Source organism: Strix uralensis, chromosome 1 (assembly GCF_047716275.1).
Source record: "Strix uralensis isolate ZFMK-TIS-50842 chromosome 1, bStrUra1, whole genome shotgun sequence".
NCBI lineage: Eukaryota > Metazoa > Chordata > Aves > Strigiformes > Strigidae > Strix > Strix uralensis.
The window spans coordinates 107144715-107166381 of record NC_133972.1 but is presented as its reverse complement, the minus strand read 5'-3'; the positions used below and the strand labels follow the sequence as shown (position 1 = coordinate 107166381).

General features: G+C 43.6%; 1 protein-coding gene across 1 annotated transcript in view; it reads right to left on the bottom strand.

Moving 5' to 3' along the window:
• The window catches only part of TMEFF1 (transmembrane protein with EGF like and two follistatin like domains 1), a 125792-nt gene extending 106999 nt beyond the window's left edge, over positions 1–18793 (bottom strand). The window contains exon 1 of the mRNA XM_074876298.1: positions 18462–18793. Coding sequence (XP_074732399.1) covers positions 18462–18714 — 253 coding nt within the window. The 5' untranslated portion in view covers positions 18715–18793. The remainder of the gene's footprint in view (positions 1–18461) is intronic.
• Positions 18794–21667: the final 2874 nt, after the last annotated feature.

The following is a 21667-nucleotide window of genomic DNA, read 5'->3' as shown; positions in this document are numbered from 1 at the left end:
CCAGACTGCCAGGCTCAAAGGTAGTGTTCAATGGCTTGATATACCATAGGTAGCCAGTAACAAGCCAGGTATAGCCAGGACACATACCCTTGAATATCTTCATCCATGGCCTGTGATGAGATAGAAGACACCATGGGCAAACACGCAGGTGACACCAGGTTGCAAGGAGGGGCAGGAGTAGAAGGATGGTACAGCCACCATGTCCTCAGCTTCCCTGCTGTCCAGTGCCTGGGAAGGTTCTTTCCATAAACACAAAGGAAAAAAAAAAACCTGTTTTATGCAGTGTTTCAAATCAACTGTCTTGCTAAAGTGGAGAGGGTTCACACAGCTCTCTCAGAAATAGCCTGTTTTTCCGTGGGTTTTGTGCTCATCAGCCCAGCTGGGAGATGCAGATCTTGTAAGTTCAGGTGATGAAGCAAACCCCGAGAGACGTCGAGTTTCAGCAGGTTAGAAATCATTAATGTTTCTGTTACTTGTTTGATTAGGTGATTAAAAGCTCCCACCAAGCATCTTTCCAGAGACACTAACTCTGAAAAAGAGGATTCCTCTGAGATAGAAGGTTTATGTTTTCTTTTGTTTGGGGTTGTTTTGGCTTTGCCATTCAAGGTGAACTTGATTGCTCTTTTTTTGTTAGGTACCATGCTTTCTTGGTGTAATCCTGTGGGGTTTTTCTCCCTACAGCTATGTCTTGTTTGCTTGTTTTTGCTCCTCATAGCAGATACAGAAAATTTAATAGCTTTGTGAGGCTTATGTATATTGCTATTGTTGTGACTGCATTATCACCAATATTTAATGGTAATGTATTCCCAGTATTTTGTTAGCCAAAAATGCAACTGCTTTTAACGTGCAATAACTGCATAAGCTCATCAGGAGCTGCGTCCCATTATGCTACTATATTACTTTATGGATTTCAAGTTCTTTAGTGGACTAAGAAGTTTAATTGCTCCTCAATTTTGGGAAAGACGGTGCTTAACATCTTGCATTAGATTCCTGCTTCATGTTTTGCCGCTTCACTCTATAAAACCTTTCTTGCAGTTAAAATTCCTTTCTTGCAGATAAATTCCATCACGTGAAATGGCAGAAATAAAAGTAAAAATATTTAGTGAAGTGTAACATGAAGAACAAGGCAAATTAAACAAGAAAATGAATCATATGCAGTGCTTCTATACTGACTATCTAAGACTGAAAAAGGGAACAACCCTTTTCTGTCTGACAGACTTCAGTTACACTGGAAATCAGCAGGAAATTTCCCTGGCAATCTGACTGTACACACACACACAGACACACACTACACCCCATTTTCAGAAAGATCAGATCTTTACTCCACAAGATTTCTGCACATTATGCAGAAAGTAAAATACTTAAATTCATAGATTTCAGTGTTGTGATGAAAATCTATGGCATAAGATGTATTTATGGCTGTAGCGAGTCTGTCCAAGCCAGGGAGACATGCAAGTCTGAATATGTGACGCATGTTCATGGAGAAATACCAAGAACTCACTCAAAAGTCATTCTGTATGTAAAATACATATATAGCCAAGCAAAGATGTACAAACTTTTCCCTAAAGATTCTTCCTATTTGGTTAAACTCCGAAGATTATGCTGCTCTGCCATCCAAGCAGTGCTATGATTTTGCAGGCATCACACTGGCACTGACGAGGATGAGGCTTCCCATCTCATTATCTCTCCCTGCTCTCCGCCTCGTGGTCCTGCCACGTCTCGTATTTGTCACAACAGCCAGTAAGCCAGTAATAACACTAAGAAAAGAAAATATCCACTTTTTGCTGCATTAGTGTTCTGCCACTTTTTAGTGAGGTGACCCAGTTGAGAGTGGGGTGCACTGAAGGCTGAGGTAGGACAAGGTCTGTGGTGGGATACATGGCCAGGAGCAGGAGGGTGATACCATGGACAAGGTCAATTCTCAATACCTTGGCTCATAAAACCATACTTTAAATGGGGATTTCTGTCACATTTAAAAAACAAAACCAAAACCAGCCCCCTTCCCAAAACCAAACCCTATAACTTTCCCTCCTTGCTCTGCAAAAGTGTTTTCCAGTGTTATCTGATGATATTATTCAGCTGATTTTTCTACCAGATAAATAGCATAAACACTTGTTACATTTGTATCATTTTCCTCTCCATAACAAGAAACAGACAGGCTTACTGAGTCTAGAAGAAAAAGCTGTACACAGTTTCTGCAGGCTAATTTGTGATGGAAACTCAGAAACATCACCATGAAAATGAGGATCTTAAACTTACTTGAGAAAGTGAGTCTGATAGTCCAAAACCTTGTCATTTCCTAACTTCTGAACAGCTTCTTGAGCAAATGCGGAGTTCTTTGATTTTAATGCAACTCGCTAACTCCAAATTTGCAATAATACACAGAGCTGGAAACTGTATTTTTAGTTAACATGTAACATTTTCCATTATAAGATCATGTTTTAAGTTGTTTACAGCATGGAGGCTCATTGTTTTCATAGAAAATTTAGAGCTGTGTAGTTTTTAAGAATGATGTTGGGACACATACGTTTGTCTTTTTTTTTTTTTTTTTAAGTAACAAAATTGCAACTTGTATCAATGAGGTGTTTGAGCTTTTCCAAGGTTGGCACGCAGGAGCTGAGATACAACATGCAGTGAAGTAGGACATACGATTTCCAAGGCTCAGAGCATTGTATTCTGCTGTGTGAAAATACATACAATCCACATGAAATTTTAAGCTGCTAGAAGATGTTTATCTGTTACATGCCACCAGCAAAATTGGTCACAGGGTCCCCCTTCCATGCGTTTCTTCTTCGTGGTGTCCCAGGTGAGCTGTGGCTTCAGCATCAAAAATCAGCACCGGCAAACTTGTCATGACAAATATGACAAATATGTCATACATGTCATATTTGTGTGGTCTCAGTGGTCTCTTTCCCTGAGAGCAGAAAATGGTCCGGGTAGAAAGCTGAGAACTGACTATGAAGGAAAGAGAGCTGGTAGGTATACAAGAGATGGAAAGAAGAGCACAAGGAAAGCCAGAGGAGAGGGACCACAGAGTGGAAGAGGCCAGGATGGTGAAAAAACAACCACTGGAAAACTTGGGATCCCAGGCATGGACCAAGAGATCCCAGGGTTGCTAGGTCTTTGCTTTCCAGTAAGCATATAGAAAAATTCTGTGTCTGTTTATCAGGTGGCTGGTTGACAGAGAACTACTTTCAGTGGTACCCATTATGCCATTAATTCAAGTGAGAGGTCTCTGCCAGGATACAGCGGTTTTAACCTTCCTCACAGCCACTTAAAAATCAGTCCATCCTATGAAATGTCTGTATCTTCCCTAGCTGTTAGTGGGGAGGGTTGTTCTTTTTTTTTTTTTTTTTTTTTTTTTTTTTCCCCAAAGGAACTTACGTTAAGCAAAGCCATAATAAAAGAGCAAATCAAGTAGTCAGAAACAAGAGGATTCCTGAATTAATGTTATTTGACCAAAAGTAATTTTTATGTCCTTGTGCAATGCTAGACAAGTTGCTCAAATCAGATCTTCCAGACATATTCACTAATTGGGCATTTGTCATTTTCTGGATGCTTTTCTTCTCAAAGCAATTCAAGCAGGATGCAATAATTCACAGCAGTGGAAGCTGTTCATTGAATATATCAAGTTCTATTCAAAAAATCTAAGTACCCTAATCCACTATTTTCCTAACATCCAAGTTTTCACCTGAACTTAAAGTCTAATTAACACAAAAAAGTGTAAAGCAGTTTTCAAACTAGTATGGTCCATGTGTAAGTTTTAGAGATCTTTGAAAACACATCCAAAAAAGTTACTGGTTATCCTCCTGAGGTGGGGAATTTCTGCACGCAGAAGTTACAAGAGCAAAATTATTGTAAGAATATTTACAATAATGTCCCTAACATCTATTCTCTTTAATTTTTTAAATATAAGCTGCATATTAAGCTTTTTAAACAAAGTTTTAAATTCCATTGGTAAGACACGATTAAGCAAATAGTATATAGTGGGGTCACTCAGAAAGAAATGGGTGATTCTGAGGAGTAGGCTTGAGTGCAGAAATAGTGACCAAGGACGCTCGATGCTCTGCCATCCATGTGGATGACAGACTTGTCAGCATGACAGTCAGCATGTATGACAAGCTCTTTTGTGGAAATATTACCTTTCTATTTAAAAGAACAGAAAGAAGTATCTATTTCTAAGTAAGTTACAGAACTTAACTAGATATAGGAAATGAAACATTGACTTACATAAAAAGATGAGTTACCCAACAAAAAAAATTTAAACGCTGTTGCAGTATTTGTGGTCTGAAAGATTGTAGTGCCAGCACTGAATGTTCTAAAGCTATGGAACTTTTCAAGAAGGAAACAACAGGGATACACTTCAAAACTTAATTAGAGGGAATCATACCTCTGGGTCCCCACAGACCCAGCCAGTCTACATCAGAATCAAGAATTTATAAAAATATCTTAAGTAGCTACTGATTTCAAATGAAAGATGAAGTACCTTCTTATTTTCAGAATATTATATAGAAACTAATTCCAACAAGACAGTATCTTCCATGTAAGAGATTAAAACGTAACAGTTGTATCTGGTAATTTCCAAATGAATACAAAAAAATCAGTTTCCTCTTGTAGTTCAGTCTCAATAAAACACTTGAATAGATCTATGAATTAAAAAATCACTGCAGTGCATTCTTATGATACACATACCTTTGTAAAAAATAGTATTAGATTCCTATTTTGTATACAGAGAAAGGAAATAAATTAACTCTTGGGTAATATCCCTGAAACATAAGCTGTATGAATGGTGCTGGAGCATAATTAGGTTTGCATAAACTCTCTCCTCCAAGCATCCATACACTATGCTATTTAGGGCTAGTTTTGAAAACTGTAATTAAACAGCCAGAAAACCCTGGAAAAGTAACAAAATAACCAGCCACATAAAAGTCATGGGGAGAAAACAAACAAACAAGCCCCTGGTTGACCATTCAGGTTTCTTAATGAATTCTGGTAATTCCAGTAAGTTACAGAAAGCAGGAAGAACCTGAGCCATCAGCTCCACTTCTTTCAAACTTTAACAACTATATTATGCTTCTAAAAAACAAATCACTGCCAAGGAGTTGCTCAGCCTACTGAAATACGTTTTTCTCCTGTACGCATTGTTGTCAGCTAAATCTATAGCTAGTAATTCCTCTCTGCCTGCTCATTTATCCTTACTGAAACACAGGGAGAAATCCAATTCCCAAAGCTCCTGCTATCCCCCTTTGCCAGCCTTGAGAGGATTTTCAGGGGCCAGGAGTCTATAGGTGGGCTACAGCGTGGCATCCATACAGCAAGGCATGCTTTCCTACCTCATCGTCTCTTACAGCAATGGCTGTCACAGGGCTGGTAGAGCTGCCAGGTTTGCAGAGAACTGAGGAACTCCAGCTTGCTCTGCAGCCCACCACACCAGCAAGCCAGACAGAGCCACTAGACCTGTGACACCTGGCATTTCAGACTAAGAAACCAGCCTTTTTTAAAGGACGGACAGGAGGCCACCTCTCCTTCAATATATTCATCCATCTCCCCCTGTTCTCGTTGTGCCACTCATGCAGTACGAAGCAGGTGGAAATTATTCACGGTTCCCTGCTGGGGATTCCCTCGGCAAATGTAACGGCGGATTAGCCAGCTCATGAGTTGTCTTCCCTGCGGTTCCCGGGGCCAAGGAGCACAGCTAGCGGACACTCTGCCAAAATACGCCTGGTGTCAGCTTACAGCTCTTGAGGGAGACTTCCTAATTGCCATAAATTAGCTGCTATTACCTGGTGTACAGCACAGAATCAAGGAACTTTGACTTGCTGGCTCTCATTTTGCCCTCGCCTAGACACTGCAAAGGACATCTTGACTTTGCCAGGCATCCTCTGACAGCTGGCCAAGTGAGCAAGGAGCAGAGCCCCTTCCTCCCCCAGGTACAGCCAGTCAGGCCAGGGTGAGGAGGGACACAAGACCAGGATCACAGATGCGTTATCACCCCTGCTCTGAATCATCTTGCTGCTGTGACACTGATAGACCTTGCATTGCTGCCAATCTGAATTTAATCCGCATTTTCTGTTTGAATGCGGGGCCACAGGCACCCTCAGGCCACAGCCTTGGTCAGCCATCTTTAACAGTGTTCTGCACATCCAAAATGGCAGAAAAAATACAGCTGGCAAAAATCTTCATATACATATAGCAGGAGAAAAAAAAAAAACCCACATGTAAAATGCACATGACTGAATTCTGCCCTCTGTCTCACATCCAGACAACTGAAAGGAAATAAAAGGCCAGTTTCAGCCCTGAGATACACAAACACTGACTGAGGTACAGTTCCTATTTACACCCAGGCTGAACTTGATTAGCACTGGAACTGTGTAAGTATAATCCAGCACAGCATCAGAAACTACTTTTACATGGTCTGCATAATTTTAAGGCAAACGTGTCTTTGTGGCTCGGAGAAATGTAGGTAATTGAGTTCATCCCTTTGGTACAGGCTTGGCTGCAGCTGCTGCAAGTCTATGGAAAAATCATTGTTTCTACACCCCTAATCTGTAGAGCTGTATGAGACCAATATTTGCAGGTTTTTTCTGCTAACTCTGTACATAGAGAAATCTGTTTTTCACAGGGACCGTGATCTAGGAGCTCTTGTTGATTTTAAGCAGTGGTTAGCACTTCTGGAAAAGCTCCTTAGGTAGTGAGCTTCGCTCTATTGTTAGGTACTCAAACCATCAGCTCCTTTCCCCTGTGTTTGTAGAAATCTTTCTCCAGGAATCATTTAAAACAAAAAAAACCCAAACCAAAACCGAACAAAAAAACCTAAAAACCCAAGCAGGAAATACTAAGTAAATGAAAGACAATTTGGGGATTTCATTTGTATGATGTATGGGACACTGGAGATTTTTGTAGTGTGCTTCGCTAGCTGTTCACCAACCTACCAATACCCACCCCCAAGAAAAAAACAAACCAAACAGGAAAAGGCCAAAATCGGAGGACAGTATGGCATTAAGGTTTCCCATCTCCTTGGCTGTTTTCAGAAATAAAAGCGGTTACTCACAGAGGACACACAAGAGCAGTTTCAGGTAGCTTTCCACAGTAGAAAAGAGACAGTTTCCAACCTAATTCTTTCAGCTACCTGCAGTCACAGAAATAATTTTGACACCTAGGCTTGAGAGGGGACCCACAGCTAGAATTTCCACCTGTGTCAAGTTGCCCCACACCAGCATGGCCAGACCCTGCTGCTGCCCTTCCTCCCTGCAGAAGCAGCCTCTACATAGTGTCATTTCCCAAAGAGCCTAACCTGCACCTAATCCATAGAATAAAAAAAACCAAAAATTTGAAATTGAGCACAGGAGCCACCTTTTCTTAGTCTTTTCTAGATGGACACTCAGTGGCTTCCCATGAAAAAACAGAGAAAAGTCATGAAGAGCCTTTGGTGGTGAAGCTGTTTCGGTCCCTTGTAGCCTGAGTAACTGAAACTAGGGACACATTTTCAAGGTTTTTGTAGAAAGATATAATTATGGCATAAAGCTAGTATTGGTATTTTATAATCTTTCATTAGGTTATTCTGAATGCGCTGTACTGTGACTTTAAATAGCATAGAAATATCTATTATTATAATATATAATACTAATAAGTAATTCCTATGACAGAAGAGCCTATGTATTTGGGAAACAAATGTGAAAGCAGTGAAAAACTTCACTTCCTTAAATTAACTCTGATTTCCAGATTTTGATACTGAACTTTTGAATCATTATGTTTCAATAATATTAGGGTTTTGGTATCTAATACACTGCTTTAGATTAGGTTTTATCAAGTGTCTAATAAAGCAGTATGTTCATCTCTTTTGTCTGTTGAGTGAGGACTCTTTTATTACAGTGTAGTATCTTTTTGTTTTAATGCTGCTGTGCAGTGGATTGCCAGCTCATTAATTTTTCTGCTATAACACCCAAATCCCTTTGCTGATCAGTGTGCTGGATGATTGATTCCCTGCTCCCAGACTAATTTTTTACATTGGACTGCATTTACCATCTGGTAGATAAATCACCCAAAACACTCAAATTCGGAGCCTGGTTCCAGTGATCCTCTTTGTTTGCTCAGCCAGCAGCACGAATATCACTTGCAAATGTGGAGGTTGTGTTCTCTCACCTGGATAACTCTTCTAAATTACAGACAGAGCTTTTAACAAAGAGCATTGAGATAATGATAAACCTCTTTCTCACTTTAAAAAAAAAAAAATAGGCAGCTGTTCTTTGTGTTTTCTAGCCAAAATTTGTTTTCATCCCTACCATAGCTGCTAGTTTCTGATGTGAAAAAGAGTATTTCTTACAGCTCAGAGCCAATTTTGCACATTTGAAACACATATAACTATTTTCAAAAAGACATATTTTGTAGGTGTAAACATCCGCACAACAAAGAAAAGGACATGCTTTGCAGTTAAACAGAGAAGAAATACAATTAAATTAATTGCCTTCCCAACCCATGTTTTATACCTCAACAGGAGCCTGTCTATTTTATTTTCACTTTTACAACCTTGAAATGATACTTCCATAAAATTATACTTCCAATCAAGACAGGAAAAAGGAACTCTGCCTCACAGAATTGTCTAGATAAACTTCTGTGAGAGCTGGAGGATGAAGAAAAAGCTGCTGGAGGGACATGGTGCTTTAGGAAAGTAACAGTTCCTCTGCCCACCACTGCACATGGCAGTATCACTCTGGGTAGGGGGTCCCTTTCTTTAGCCTTTCTAAGGATTTTCTGCTGCTCTCCTCCGCCCCTGAGAACCCATTCGGCACAACACACTGACCTCTGCCTCTCCCAGAGGGATCAGATAAAGGCAGCACACAATCAGACTCAATACTAATTAGCAAAATGTAAACATTTCATTAGATCGATGCTTCCCTGAGTTTTAGAGCAACAAACTGGTAGACAGCCACAATTTTTTATCAAAATCTTATGTTCCATGTTATCTATGGAAATACCTGTTGAAAACACTGAGCTGTCTCCATCAACCGGCTAAGGACTTTATATCTTGGTCTTGTGTTTTATGGACACCCTTACAGATTAAAACTTACATTTTCAAAAGCACTCATTTTGAATGCCTAGACTATTTTAGGCATCTTCTGCATATGCACTGACAACTTTACCTAACCCACACCTCAAGCTTTTATGCTGCTTTTGTTAAGATTCTTGTTTGGTATAAAATTTTAGAGGAAATTAAGCATCTTCTGCAAATGATGCTTATCAAATCACTCATTCTTTGTACTCTTATGTGAAACTGCATGTGAAACAGTCTCTGAATAGGACAGCAAGTAAAACTCTTGTAAGGTACAACAAACTCCTCTGTATGCTTCAGGTTTAAGCAACGGAGCACTTCCTCACCCACTGCTGAAATATGTGTTTATAGAAGGTTTTCTATAGTCATAAGCAAGTAGACATGACAGCATGATTTCGTCGGAGGCTGTGTGTTTCTTCTTCCATCATCATATGCAGTGCTCACATGAGTTAGTAACTGAGACCGGTTAAGCACTTCTTAAAGCAGGATTTTTTGGTCAGCAGTAGGTGAACACTGAAATGTGTCAAACTCCTGAAGCTGTCTGGAAACATGCCAGTCTGGGAAATAATCAGGGCTGGATCTGGGGTGAAGCAATTGGAGCTCCTAAAGTTGAGCATTCTGTGTTCATCTTGATCATGGTGATCAATGGCAGATTAACCGGAGTTTGCACAGATCCGGCTCTCTGGCTTGCCCAGCTGCCCCCATTCACCCCATCTGCTTCCACACTGATCCCGTGAGATTGGTGTGAGGCAGAGGAGATGCCCCAGGGCTTCTCCTTGAGGAACCCGGCTGTCGCCTGCCAGCAAGCCAGGCAGCTGGAAAGAGGCTGCCTACGGAGGCTTTGCGGCCAGGCAGAGCCAGATTTCAGGAGGTTTTGGCCTCCAGACCAGACCTGAGAAGAACCATTTCATTTCCTGAACACCCTTTTGTCTATTTGTACATCATACCTGTTCTATTCTTCAGCTGTGCCCCATGGGATGCTCTATGTGTCTTACAAAAGCACAGAGAGTTTTGCACCTATTTAAAATATACAGGAGAACAGCAAGGTCTCAGCCTGGTAGAAATGCGCTAGGGGAGAAGCTGGCAGCTACCGAGAGAGGCCAGGTCCCTTCAGAAAAACTACTGACAGTTCTGTCTTGTTTCTGATTTTCTTCTCTTTCATTTTCCATGTTTTCCTGCTGGTCTTAATTAACACTATTTTTGAAGTGTGGATGAGGATCCTGCCAGCTTGAACACGGTTATATAACATGGATGTTTCAAGACTGTAATTGCAACTAAATTTATTTTTATAATACTAAGTCAAAAGAGAGGTATTACAAGGATTTAATATTGTTTTGAACCAGATCCTTTAAACACTGTTGCTGTAACACATAATCTATTATCAGAAAAGTCCTGTCTTTTCAGTCCTTAGAAATTGTCTACTATAATGAGAATTTAAATTATCCTAAAATAAATCCCGATTTGCTCATCAAACACCGCCTCCTCACAAACTGCACTATGACCAATGAGGCAGTTTTAGAGCAACTTAAAAAAATTGAACATTGATATCAGTGTAACATTAAGTTGCTCTCTTAAACAGAGAAATTCACATTGGCAATAGATATGCAAATGCATGCAGAGCCTGGTCTGTCTCCCAGCTCCCATCCAGCCGGGCCTGGGGATTAACCTGGTCAGCAAGAACAGCAGTCTTCTAGATACTCTTCCAGCAAAGACCTTCACAGGCAGCTTGCTCCCCACTCCAAAGAAGAAAAAAGTTTCCTGGTAAGAATCTTTAAGAGAAAAAAATGACCTGATATTTTTTCTTTTTAAAAATAAACAAACAAATCAAGAAAGAACACATGACCCATAAATCCCAAATATTTAAACAACTAATGGCACCATTAGACATCTACCTAATAATACTAGATTAAATAATTCTGCTCGCAGATCCCCTTGAAGCCACCTGTGAACTAAATTAGAACTAAAGAGACATTGTAGCTGTTCATCAAGACGAAGGGAGAGATTTAAGGTTCTCCAGGAAACTTAAATTTCATCAGATCACAATTTTGATTGCTGAACTTACTCCTAACCAGATTTTGCTGTATCTTCTTATGTTTTCTGGAAGAAAATATCACACAAAGAAGACAACATTTTGCCAAGAAATGGTTTCATAAAATAAAATTTACTGTGGATTGATTTAGTCAAACAAGTCCTTCTCTGCAAACTTAGGAGCTCCACAAAATACAACTCGACTTTCTCACACTCTTTTTCTTCCTGTATTTCTCGGTATTTCTAAATTGTTAGAATTTCAAGATGATCTAAGAATAAACTACAGCAATTACTGAGAACTATTTAGTTTACAGCACGTAATTATAATTTTCTTATCATCTAAAGCTATTCTTGGGATAGAACGATTTTTTAAAGAATAATTTATAAAGAACTTCCTTGGTCTTCAGCTTTATTGAATATTACAGACTGCTTAGAAAAAGACAGGCTTTCACCTCAAAAATACCAACAAGTCCTCTACATCCACTTTTGTTCCACAGCATCTGTAGGGACTTATCAAGGAGGATAAGCAGTAGTCTAGAGTCAGAAGAATGGATCCCTTTTCAACATCCCTGGTGCTCAGCATTTTTTATTCTGTTACAGCTACTGTTATTCTGGAAACTACTGACACTATCCATTTTGTGGACACTTGCCAAAGTCTGACCACAGGCTGGAAAAGTCACAAGCACTTTCAGCTGACGGATCAATGGTGGAACGTGATAATCTCTTTATAGGAAAAGGGTAAATTGAGCCTCCTGTCGATATCTGTGGGATTCTCTGCCTTTGTACTTCTCTACTCAAAGACCTTGACCACAGCTTCTTCTTTTTCAAGCCCAAGTAAATATTAACTCTCCCCTTTATCTAGTCTACTGTCAACTCTAGAAGAAAACCAGCAGGCTGTAAGTACAAAATACTTATCTTTCCATCAATAGCAAGAAAAGGGCCAGACTTCTTGGTTTCCCTTTAACAGGAATTATCAGAGAGGTCTTGGTACAGAAAGAATATTTCCTTGGCAGTATTTTCCACAACAAACATAGATCTTCTTTTCCCCTTTTCAAAAAATGATAAAGAAATTGGATTCAGTCCAGTCCCTTCAGTCAAGCCTCAACTGCTCCATCACACTACCAGTTCCCACTAGTGACAATGATGGAGTGACACCTGTTACAAGATGATTTTCTGCTATTCTGACACTTTCAATTCTACTTTAATTATCTTTCGACTCTTTAATCAGCATAAGAATCTGTATTGCAAGGACATTTCATGTCTAGGTAATTACACTAAAGGGAAACAAATATGTGCATGTTACTGTCTGAGTTTTAATTTATCTTTTTAATCTTTGTTTTTACTTTTTACTTATAGTTGATTTATAGTTATGTCTTACAATAGTTTCTCAAAGTGATATGTAACCTGACTGAGTTTAGATCATTTACTTCAGAAGTTCGATTGGCACAAACACATATCACAGTTTATTTGGCTTCACTGTTATAATTCATTTATGGGAACGTAAGTCACAGTATCTTAGATAAAATAACCGATTATTTTAGTCCTGTCTACCATTTCAGATCAAGCTTATCTATGCAAACATAAAAAGATGTGTATTTCTTAAAATAGTTAGTCTAATTTCCTGAACCTGTACCTCTCTTCCAGCCCCTGCTTTTACGTTCTCACCAACATGGTTTCATATCTTTAGCACAAATTGTTTCGGCCTTGTGTAACTTAGAATGATATACCAAAAGAAAAAAAAAATCCCTCACCCACTCCATCTTCACAAAAACCACAAAGGGTATGTCTGTTCCAGCTGATAAGCACAGATCAAAGCCGGTCTTGAGGCCACATCTCATTCTGGTTCAGGGAGAACCCACCGAGCACAGGCAGAAACCAAGGCTGAGCTCCAGAGACCGGCAGTGCCTGAGGCTTATATCCTCCCAAATCCGTGTTCACGTCTGCCACGTTTATTTGGCACAGGCAAGGCCAAGGGAGCTACATGCTTGTGTTCGGCTCTTCCCCGTCACAGCAGGGACAGTCTGGATCCAAGCTTCAGACAACACACAAGCCTAGAGTGAGAAAGGGTATATAAAACTCACTTTGGCCAACTCACTCATAAACTCAAGTCTTCGCCTCAAGTGTAGATGTACCAGGTGTGAGTAGCTTTAGACCCCTTCCGGGAAAGGCAAAAGGGGAACCTTTTCCTATAAGGAAAAGAGGTAGAGCTTTCAGCTATAACGGCTCATACATAATAGGCAACATGCCTTAAAGTAGTGACAGTTAATCCTGGTTTAAATCCTAAAGCTGTAATTTGCTAACAAATACAGACAGCATTTTTGAAAGTGCATCTTCTCCTCAGTGCTGACGTTATCTTAGATGCTTCTGAAAAAGAAACCTTTGCAAAGGTGACTGAGTAATTGTCTCCCTAGGAAACTGTTTCCTGAGGCACTGGGAGCTTGTGCCTCAGATGTTGTGTTTCTAACCCTACCATAGTCTTGTTCATTTAGGTTTTTAGCACTTTCAAAATTCTCGATGTCTCATTCTATCTCAACTATGAAACCCTTTTGGAAGGAAACTGAGTTAGCAAAGGCAAGGGCAATATTCAAGCGGAGATGGTGTCCTGCTGAGGAAAAGTATTCCAAGTATCTGTGACCTCAGATTTTGCCATTTCCCACCATGCCCACAAGCTGCCAAGAACTGAACAAGAGCGCACCACTGATGTCCAGCACACAAAATGCAGAAGATATGTTCTTAATTTCTAGTCCTTGCTTACAGCAGGTACGAGTATGTTGCATGCACCACATCAAAGTGCTGCAGGACAAGACTGGAGCAGATAATCTTTTTCCTGAAATATGCGTGCTATGTCTCCCCTGCTAGCACTGGTATCCAGCGATAGTAAGCTTGGGGGATCCCTGCTAAATGATCTGGAGGACAGACTCAGAGGCATCCAACAAAGTAATGGAAACAAAGAGTCCCTAACCAAACAGCCTCCATTGCACATCAAGGATGTGGGGGAGCAACAACCTCAGCAGAAGATGCCAAGGAAAAAGACTTGCAAATTCTGAATGAGGCCACATTCATTGATGGTGGAAAGTAGACAGAAGCAAGGATGACACAAAAAGAGGCGTTATTTTTCTGTGGTAGCACACGCCCCTCCAGTAACAGTGACAGAAGCCGTACTTTAGATGCACTGCTCCCTCTTTGGGTGTGTGCACTAATCAATAATTAATATAATTTTTCTCTTCTTTTGTTATACTACGCAGACTTCTGATCATGCTCCCGGACATTTCTGCCTTATCTGCATTTAAACTGGATCTCCTCTTGCTCGTCTCGCTCACATTCTGTGCCCTTCCCAACTCTTCTTCCTCTAAAACTCTGTTCACACAAGGGCAAAAGGCATGCTTTGAAAACAAAAGTGTATAACATGGCCAGTTCTTGTCACCCTTATCCATTCTCTGTGAGTTGCTCCCCCTCTCAGCTGTGTATCTTTTCTCATACTACTTCCTTACTCCCTTCTGCTCGTGTACCAGTCAACACCTTCCACTCCCATCCCACTTCAGGACCCGCTCTTGTTGTCCAGCCTTTCGACGCTTTTGTCTTAGTGATGACGTCTACCCCTCCCTTCTCATCCTAACACATTTTAAAATATCAGAACACATGCATTTTGCTTGTGCTTGTTGTACTTCTGTTGGCTTACCATGTTCTCTGTTTCACCTCTCTCTTTTTTCTACTGTTTCTACATTCTCTGTTTGTCTAATTTACTCCATGAGTTACTTCAGGGCAGAAACCATTTCTCTAAAGCATATTGAAAGTTAAGATATTGTATATGTGGTGAAGGATGGCTCCACTATAGCTTTCTCTGCTGTTCTCTCTAAAAATTTTCAAGCTTTTTGACAGCTTGTACTTCCATGCTCAATAAACAGCCCATCATAGACTCAGCCATCACCCCGTCACATGATAGATACTTTCCTTTGTCCCTCTATCGGCTTCCCTCTCCCTAATTGGAAATTTCCATCTACATTTATCTACAAACTATTTCAGACGTGTTACGACTGTGCAAAAGAAAAGCTATCCTTCAGAAGAGGAATACCGTGAAAGAGAAGGTGTCCTTAATTTTTCCTTGACCTCATTCAATCCTCAATAAGCTGTCTTGAAACAATTTTATCTTTACTCACTTCACTCAAAGAGCATTTAAGAAACCGGGGGCAGCATATGGCCTATGAGATTCATAAGAGGTGTGTGGAATCGTCCCAAACAAGGATATTTTATCACATGAAGGAACAGCAAGCTGAAAGGCTTACCAACAGAAACATATCCCCGTTAATTAAAATCCCGAGAGTACAAATCCAAACCAACCGAGCGCTCTCTCTTGTTAAGTCTGTGTACCTCTCACTGAAATCCTCAGCGTTTGGTCAGTCATGATCAAATTGCAACCCCTGTGACTGCCACACCTGTGACCGGAGCGTATCTCACACCAGAGATTCAACCGGACTGAAACTGAAGCTGAAGATGCCCACGTGCAGTGCGTGTCTCTGGAGAGTACCGGCGGATTAGGAGTTCATTAACTATATTCTGTACTTACCTTTACACTCCGGATGCTTACTAACCCCTTGTACTTCACAGCCTTTATTAAGGACACGACTATCATAGCCTGAGCAGAGAAGCAAGCATCACGCCACCCTACTCACGGGCAGTCAGTGAGTATCAGAAATGTTACAGAAGATGACTACAGGTAGCACTAGGAATAATATAACACCTCTAGAACATTAACCTAAGAGTCTCTTCCAGAAAGAAACACCAACTTGTTTTTTACTCCATTCTGGGTAAAATAGGGCTATTTCATCTTCTTAGCTTAGCAAAGCATGGATTGACAGATGAACAAACACATACAAGTCCACATTGTCGATTAACTCCAGATATGTCTTAATTCTCTGTTTTCTGCTCTAATCACTTGATTATGTGTTCTGCCCTTGGCCAGGGATAATGCAATTATATCATAATTTAACAAAAGACCGAACTGCAATGCATGTGCCAAAGGGGCAGAATCAAGGCTGAAAAAGCTATCTCAATTTTCATGTTGTCTGTCTGTGTCCTCCACCTTTCGATGTTCTTTTGCTACAGCAAACTTTTTCTTAAGCAGTGTATTCTGGAGGAATAAAGGAGTTCAGCGTTTCCTAAAAATTTGACAAAAAATAAAGGTAGCTACATAATCTAACGACAATAAAAGGTTACAAGCTCAGGAACCATCCCCAAAAGTGTAAGAAACTGTTCCAGGACAGCAGGTCAACCTGATGCAAATATTCAAATGACAAAATAACAGAGGGGGGAAGAATTTTGCTTCTCCGAGTATGGAAAGTAATTTAGATAGTCCAAATGTTTGAAGAAAAAGTAGCAACAGCGTTCTTCAGTTTAACTTTCAGTATAGATCGCAATCTACATGGTATCAGTCCGCTGAGAAAGGTGCTAACGCCAACGTCTGGCCCCCTGTGTAAATATAGGAAACTCATCTTTTGCAGGGAGTAGCTTATCAAGTAAAAGCTAATGAAGCTATGCAGAGGTAAGTAAGGGGAAAATCTGTCCTAGATATTATGTGTTGATATTAGTTCTTTCAAAATTAATGCTGAGAACTGGAACACTGCAGTTTTGCATGAAACAGTTAACCCGCAGCAGAATCTGACTACTGCATCTTTAAATGAAATTTTCCTTCCCCATTTCTGTAGTTACACTAAAAACAGTGCCTGCCATACATACATATATAGCACATATATTTGCTTCTGCCTATTTTTAGTAGAACCGAATCAATCTGAACGTCTTCGATAGAGCATACGGTTTTCTAATTCCAGGTTGGAAAGCCCTCTTTCCGTGACGGTTTCTAAATAATGGTATCCGTGTGTTCCACATTATCTTAGAAACTTCCTCATATATTTCATCAGCCTTCCATATTTAATCTCACTGATTTATGCACATGCTGTGGTCTAATGACCCACATGTCTCTGATGGGTAAGCCGCTAACGCCAGTGACACATTAACCTATTAACCTCTCTTTAAAAATGATCATGGTATTCATACAAACAGAATGAAAAAGTCAGGCAGCAGTAAAACAGTAGCATTGTGGTATCACACGAACTAACGCAGTATATGTCTAAACTGAGTGAATGAAGAACAAATGAGCATATCAAGAGTGAAGAGCGGTTAGATTTATTATATTGCAAAAGCATTTTGCCACAGTTTGCAGGGCTGTGAATTTGATAGGCTGCTTTAGCAGCATTATCCGTATTATAAAATGTAACTGGGAGGAAGATCATTTCTCGAAAGCTGCTATACAGTTTGGGGACCCGATCCTGGAAGGTACCGAGAGCTCCATCCAAGGTGGAACCTGCCTTCCACATCCCGCTGAAGACAATGGGAGCGGGGGCTCTGCACAGGGCGAGAAACGTTCATCACCTTGGAGAAGGCACTTGGGGCCGCTGGCGCTGGCGACCCTTGCAGTGGAACAAGCCTCTCCTTGTAAGAAGCAGTAGGAGGCATACACAGCAATTTTTCGGAGGAATAAGAAATTACCTTTTCTAAATATTAGTTTTAGAAGGAGAACGAATCATTCTGACAAATCACAAACTTTATATTGTGCGTATTTACTTTGTCCCACTTTAAAAACACGGTATCCCTCCAGATAGAAGCAGGCTGCCGTCACGCCGAACCAATTCGCCTACGCTGAAACTGGGCTACACCAGCATATCCTGATGCCCAGCATGGGCCGGCATAATAAAGCACTCTCCTGTCATGGAACCAAAGCAGGAGAAATCCCTGAAAAGCTTCTTCTGCGCACATCCCCGAGAATTTTGCTGCCTACGTCTCATCCCGAGTGAATCTACGGAGCGACCGGCGGGCGGGTGGGTGGGTGGGGAGGCTTGACCCCACGCACGGAGTGAGCCCGAAGAAACAGCCCGTGCGAGCGCGCTGGGGGGCCGCGCTCCCGGCTCTTCCCCCGCCCCGGGCCGCGGCAGGACGGGGCTGGGGCCGGGGCCGAGGCCAGGGCCGGGGGCGGGGGGGCTGCGGGCAGCCCCCGAGGCGGTCGGCGCGCACCTGCCGGCACGGCGGCGGGAGGGCGGAGGGGAACAACAAAAGGCGAGCGACGGCGGCAAACTCCTTCCCCTCGGCGGGGAGCCGCTGGAGAGCGGCTCCCCCCGCCCCCGGGGAGGGGGATCGCCCCGCCGGCCGGGGCGCCGGCCCGCCGCACCGGGGCCGGGGCCGGGGCCGGGGCCGGGGCCGCTCCTTTGTTTTCTGCCGCCGGCCGCGCCGCGCCGCTGCGGGAGGAGCGGGGGGGTCCGCGCTCAGCCCCCCACGTGCCCGCGTGGCTGTGGGCGCGGGTGGGCGTGGGTCGGGGGAGCCGGCGGGGCTTTACCTGAGCAGTTGATGCCTTTCCCCTTGCCGCCGCCCTGGCACTCGGAGCCGGGCAGGGGGTGGGAGGCGCGGCCGGCGGGCAGCGCGGAGAGGGCGAGCACCAGGAGGGCCGAGGTGTAGCACAGCGCCAGCGGGGGTCCCGCTCGCAGGAGCGGCCGGGCGGCGGCCGGGCTCTCTCCCAGCATGGCGAGGGGCGGCCGCGGAGCAGCGCCGGCGGCGGCAGCGGGATGGCGGCGGCGGCAGGCCCGCAGCATCAACCGGAGCCCGCGGCGCCGCCCGGGCGGGACCGTCCTTTCTCCGCCGCGCCGGAGCGCACCTTCAGCATCCCCGCCGCGGCGGCCGCACGGACCCGCCGCTGCCGCCGCCGCCGCCCGGCCGCGGGCAGGGCTGGCCCCGGCGGTGCAGCGCGGACCCAGCAGCCCGGCGGTGCGGCGGCCGCCTCCGCGCCCGGCCGCCGGCGGGGCCGCCGAGCCCCGGCCGCGCTCCTTTGTGCGCGGCGCCCGGCAGCGCTGCCGCTCCGCCTGCAACAAAGGGCGCGGAGCCGAGGCGGCTGCTGCTGCTGCTGCTGCTGCTGCCGCCGCCGCCGCCGCCGCGGAGGGGGAGGAGGAGGAGGAGGAGGAGGGAGAGGGGGGAGGAAGCACACGTGATGGCAGCCCCCTCCCCCCGGGACCGGAGGGGAGGTGAGGGGCTTCTCGTCGCTCGGCGGGCAGGGCGAGCAGCGCCCACCCGCACGGCGGGGCCGCCCCCGCGGGGAGCGGGACGGGGGGGACCCCGGCGCGGCTCGGCGTGGGGCCGGGCCGGTGGTGGGTCCCGCGGTGGGTCCCGCCGGTGGGCGTGCGCGGGTGACACCGCGGGTGAATGGAAGCGGCGCGGGTCCCGGGGGGCGGGAGGAAGGAGGGCCGCGGGCGCGGCGTTTGCCGTCCCACGAGATGGTTTATTATTCACTAATAAGCCGGCGCGAGCGGGGATGGGGAAGAAAGCAAAGAGACCGTCCCTGCTACTGGTTTAATTGGAAGGGCTGTGTTTAATTTTAACCGAACAGAAGCCCAGCACGTACGGCGGGAGCATTGGTACCCATCCAAATAAATAAATATGTTTACGGTGAAGGTAGCGACTTTTGTAACACAGTGCTTTTACTGTCTCGGGTTTTTCCAGTCCTTTCCGTGAAGACGCTTCGGGGGGTCAGCAGCACTGCACGGGTGCGGGGTGCCAGGCACATATCTCGAGTGCAGACCCTCGGCGCGTTGCTCTGCGGCCGAAAGCTTTGTGCAAATTGGCAGCACTGTTACCATTTTTACGTAGGGAAAACACAGGATAATGCTTTACATTCAACAAGAATTTTTCCTCAGTTGTCACTTGCATCTCATTCAAGTTTTTCAATCCACTGTACAAACCATCCGTTTATCAGGAACAAGAACCGCCCGTTTCCTTGGTCCTTCTGCTGCTGCGTGCCCCCGGCTCACTGTAAGGTATAGAGCTTGTGTGAGGGAGCCCTTCAAGTAGTTTGTTAGCTGGAGCAGTCAAGAATAAGGCCATAAATCCAGCAGTAAGCTCTGGGTAGGCACAGTGGTCAGATTGTTGTCATTTTTTAATACAGCGATGAAGAGATAAGTCCTGTATTACTAAGACTGAGAGAGCAATTTCCTTCTGGCATACGGGGTTCAACACTGGCTGCCTCTGCCAAGTAAACGTTCTTCTGTAATTAGTTGCTCCTTTTGCTAGCAGTGATGCTAGATATCAGAAGAGCTCTGCTCCTCGGCAGGGTGAGGTACATTAACTCACACGGAGCCTGCTCTGCTGACACTGGGCTGCCCAGATTCATTGGCCGGAATGTTTAAAGCTTGCTAGATCTGTGTGCTGCAAGCTGGTCTGCTAAGCAGGTAAACCTTTTGGATATTTAGGCCATGGGACCGGCACAGATCTTGTGTTTTGAAGGTAGTGCTTTGCTGTTGTGGGATCCAATACTCCATATAACCCTTTCCTTAAACACAACTAGATCCATCTTATACTAAATATGCTGTTTTCCTGCACTTCTTACTGGAGGGCCGGACCAGAACTGCCCTCATCTTTGTGTTAGAAATCTCCTTCTAACACCCAGCCTGAACGCTAGCTCATACCCACTTGTCCTTGTGCATTACAGTGTTTCAGTTAGGCATTTCTCTTTCCCTTGCATTTAAATCTACAGTATATTTATAGGCAGTAGTCATAGCCACTCTCAACTTGCCTAGCCTGTCAGTAAGTTTTGTTAGTCTCCTCCTATAACAGAGCCTCTGTAACTCTGATTTTATTGCACTAGACACAATTTGAATTCAGCTTTCTTCAGCGTAGCTGACACGCAGTGTGTAACAGTTTTTCACAAAGTATTGCCTGTCTTGGCAATGGAGGTAGTCTCTCCTGCTTTCTTCCAAAACGACCTTTTCTCATACAGCCAGTTTGCTTTCTATATGACCAGATCTCACTGATGGGTTGAGGTCATGCTGTAAGTGACTAATACAGGCGACTCCTTCTATTTGTCTGTCATTTACAGTCCATAATAAAAATGCTTTTTATAAATGTCTAAGTGCATGACCTTATCTTTTCCATTATTGAATTTCATCTCATTTCTGTTATTCCAGTCCTCAAGATTATGTAGTCATCTCTGTGGGATATTCTGAACCTCCTTCCTGTCGACAGTCCTGCCCAGTTGTGTCCAGAGCACTCTCACCTTCACAATAATGAAAATATATGCAAAGACAAACCATTGGTCCCAGAACAAACTTTAAGAAACAGTAACAGTACCACTCCCAGTTTGAACATTCCCCTTCCAGGGCAGTGGGCAGTCAGCTGTGGTGAGTTCCTAACTGAATTTTCAGCTTTGTTACAGGTTCCCATGTCTTTCAGCTTGACTAGTCAATCCATATGAAAGCTTTTAACAAGTCCAGATAGACTGTAAGTAAATCTCATGGGGTTTGGCTTTGGGTTTTTTTTTTTTTGCTGTTGTTATTTTTTGACTCCTGGGATGGATGACATGCCATTTTTTGGGCTAGAAAAGACATGTCTGAGTTGTGCTATCTGTCTGGATGCATCTCTAGCTAGTCTTAAGTGAGTGATACAGTCATGCTTGATTGGCAAATTCACACTATGCCAGCTGGGTATTCATTCTTATTCTGTTCTCTGATACATGTATTAAAAACACCCTAAACACTTTCCTGCCAGCTAAAGAAGCAA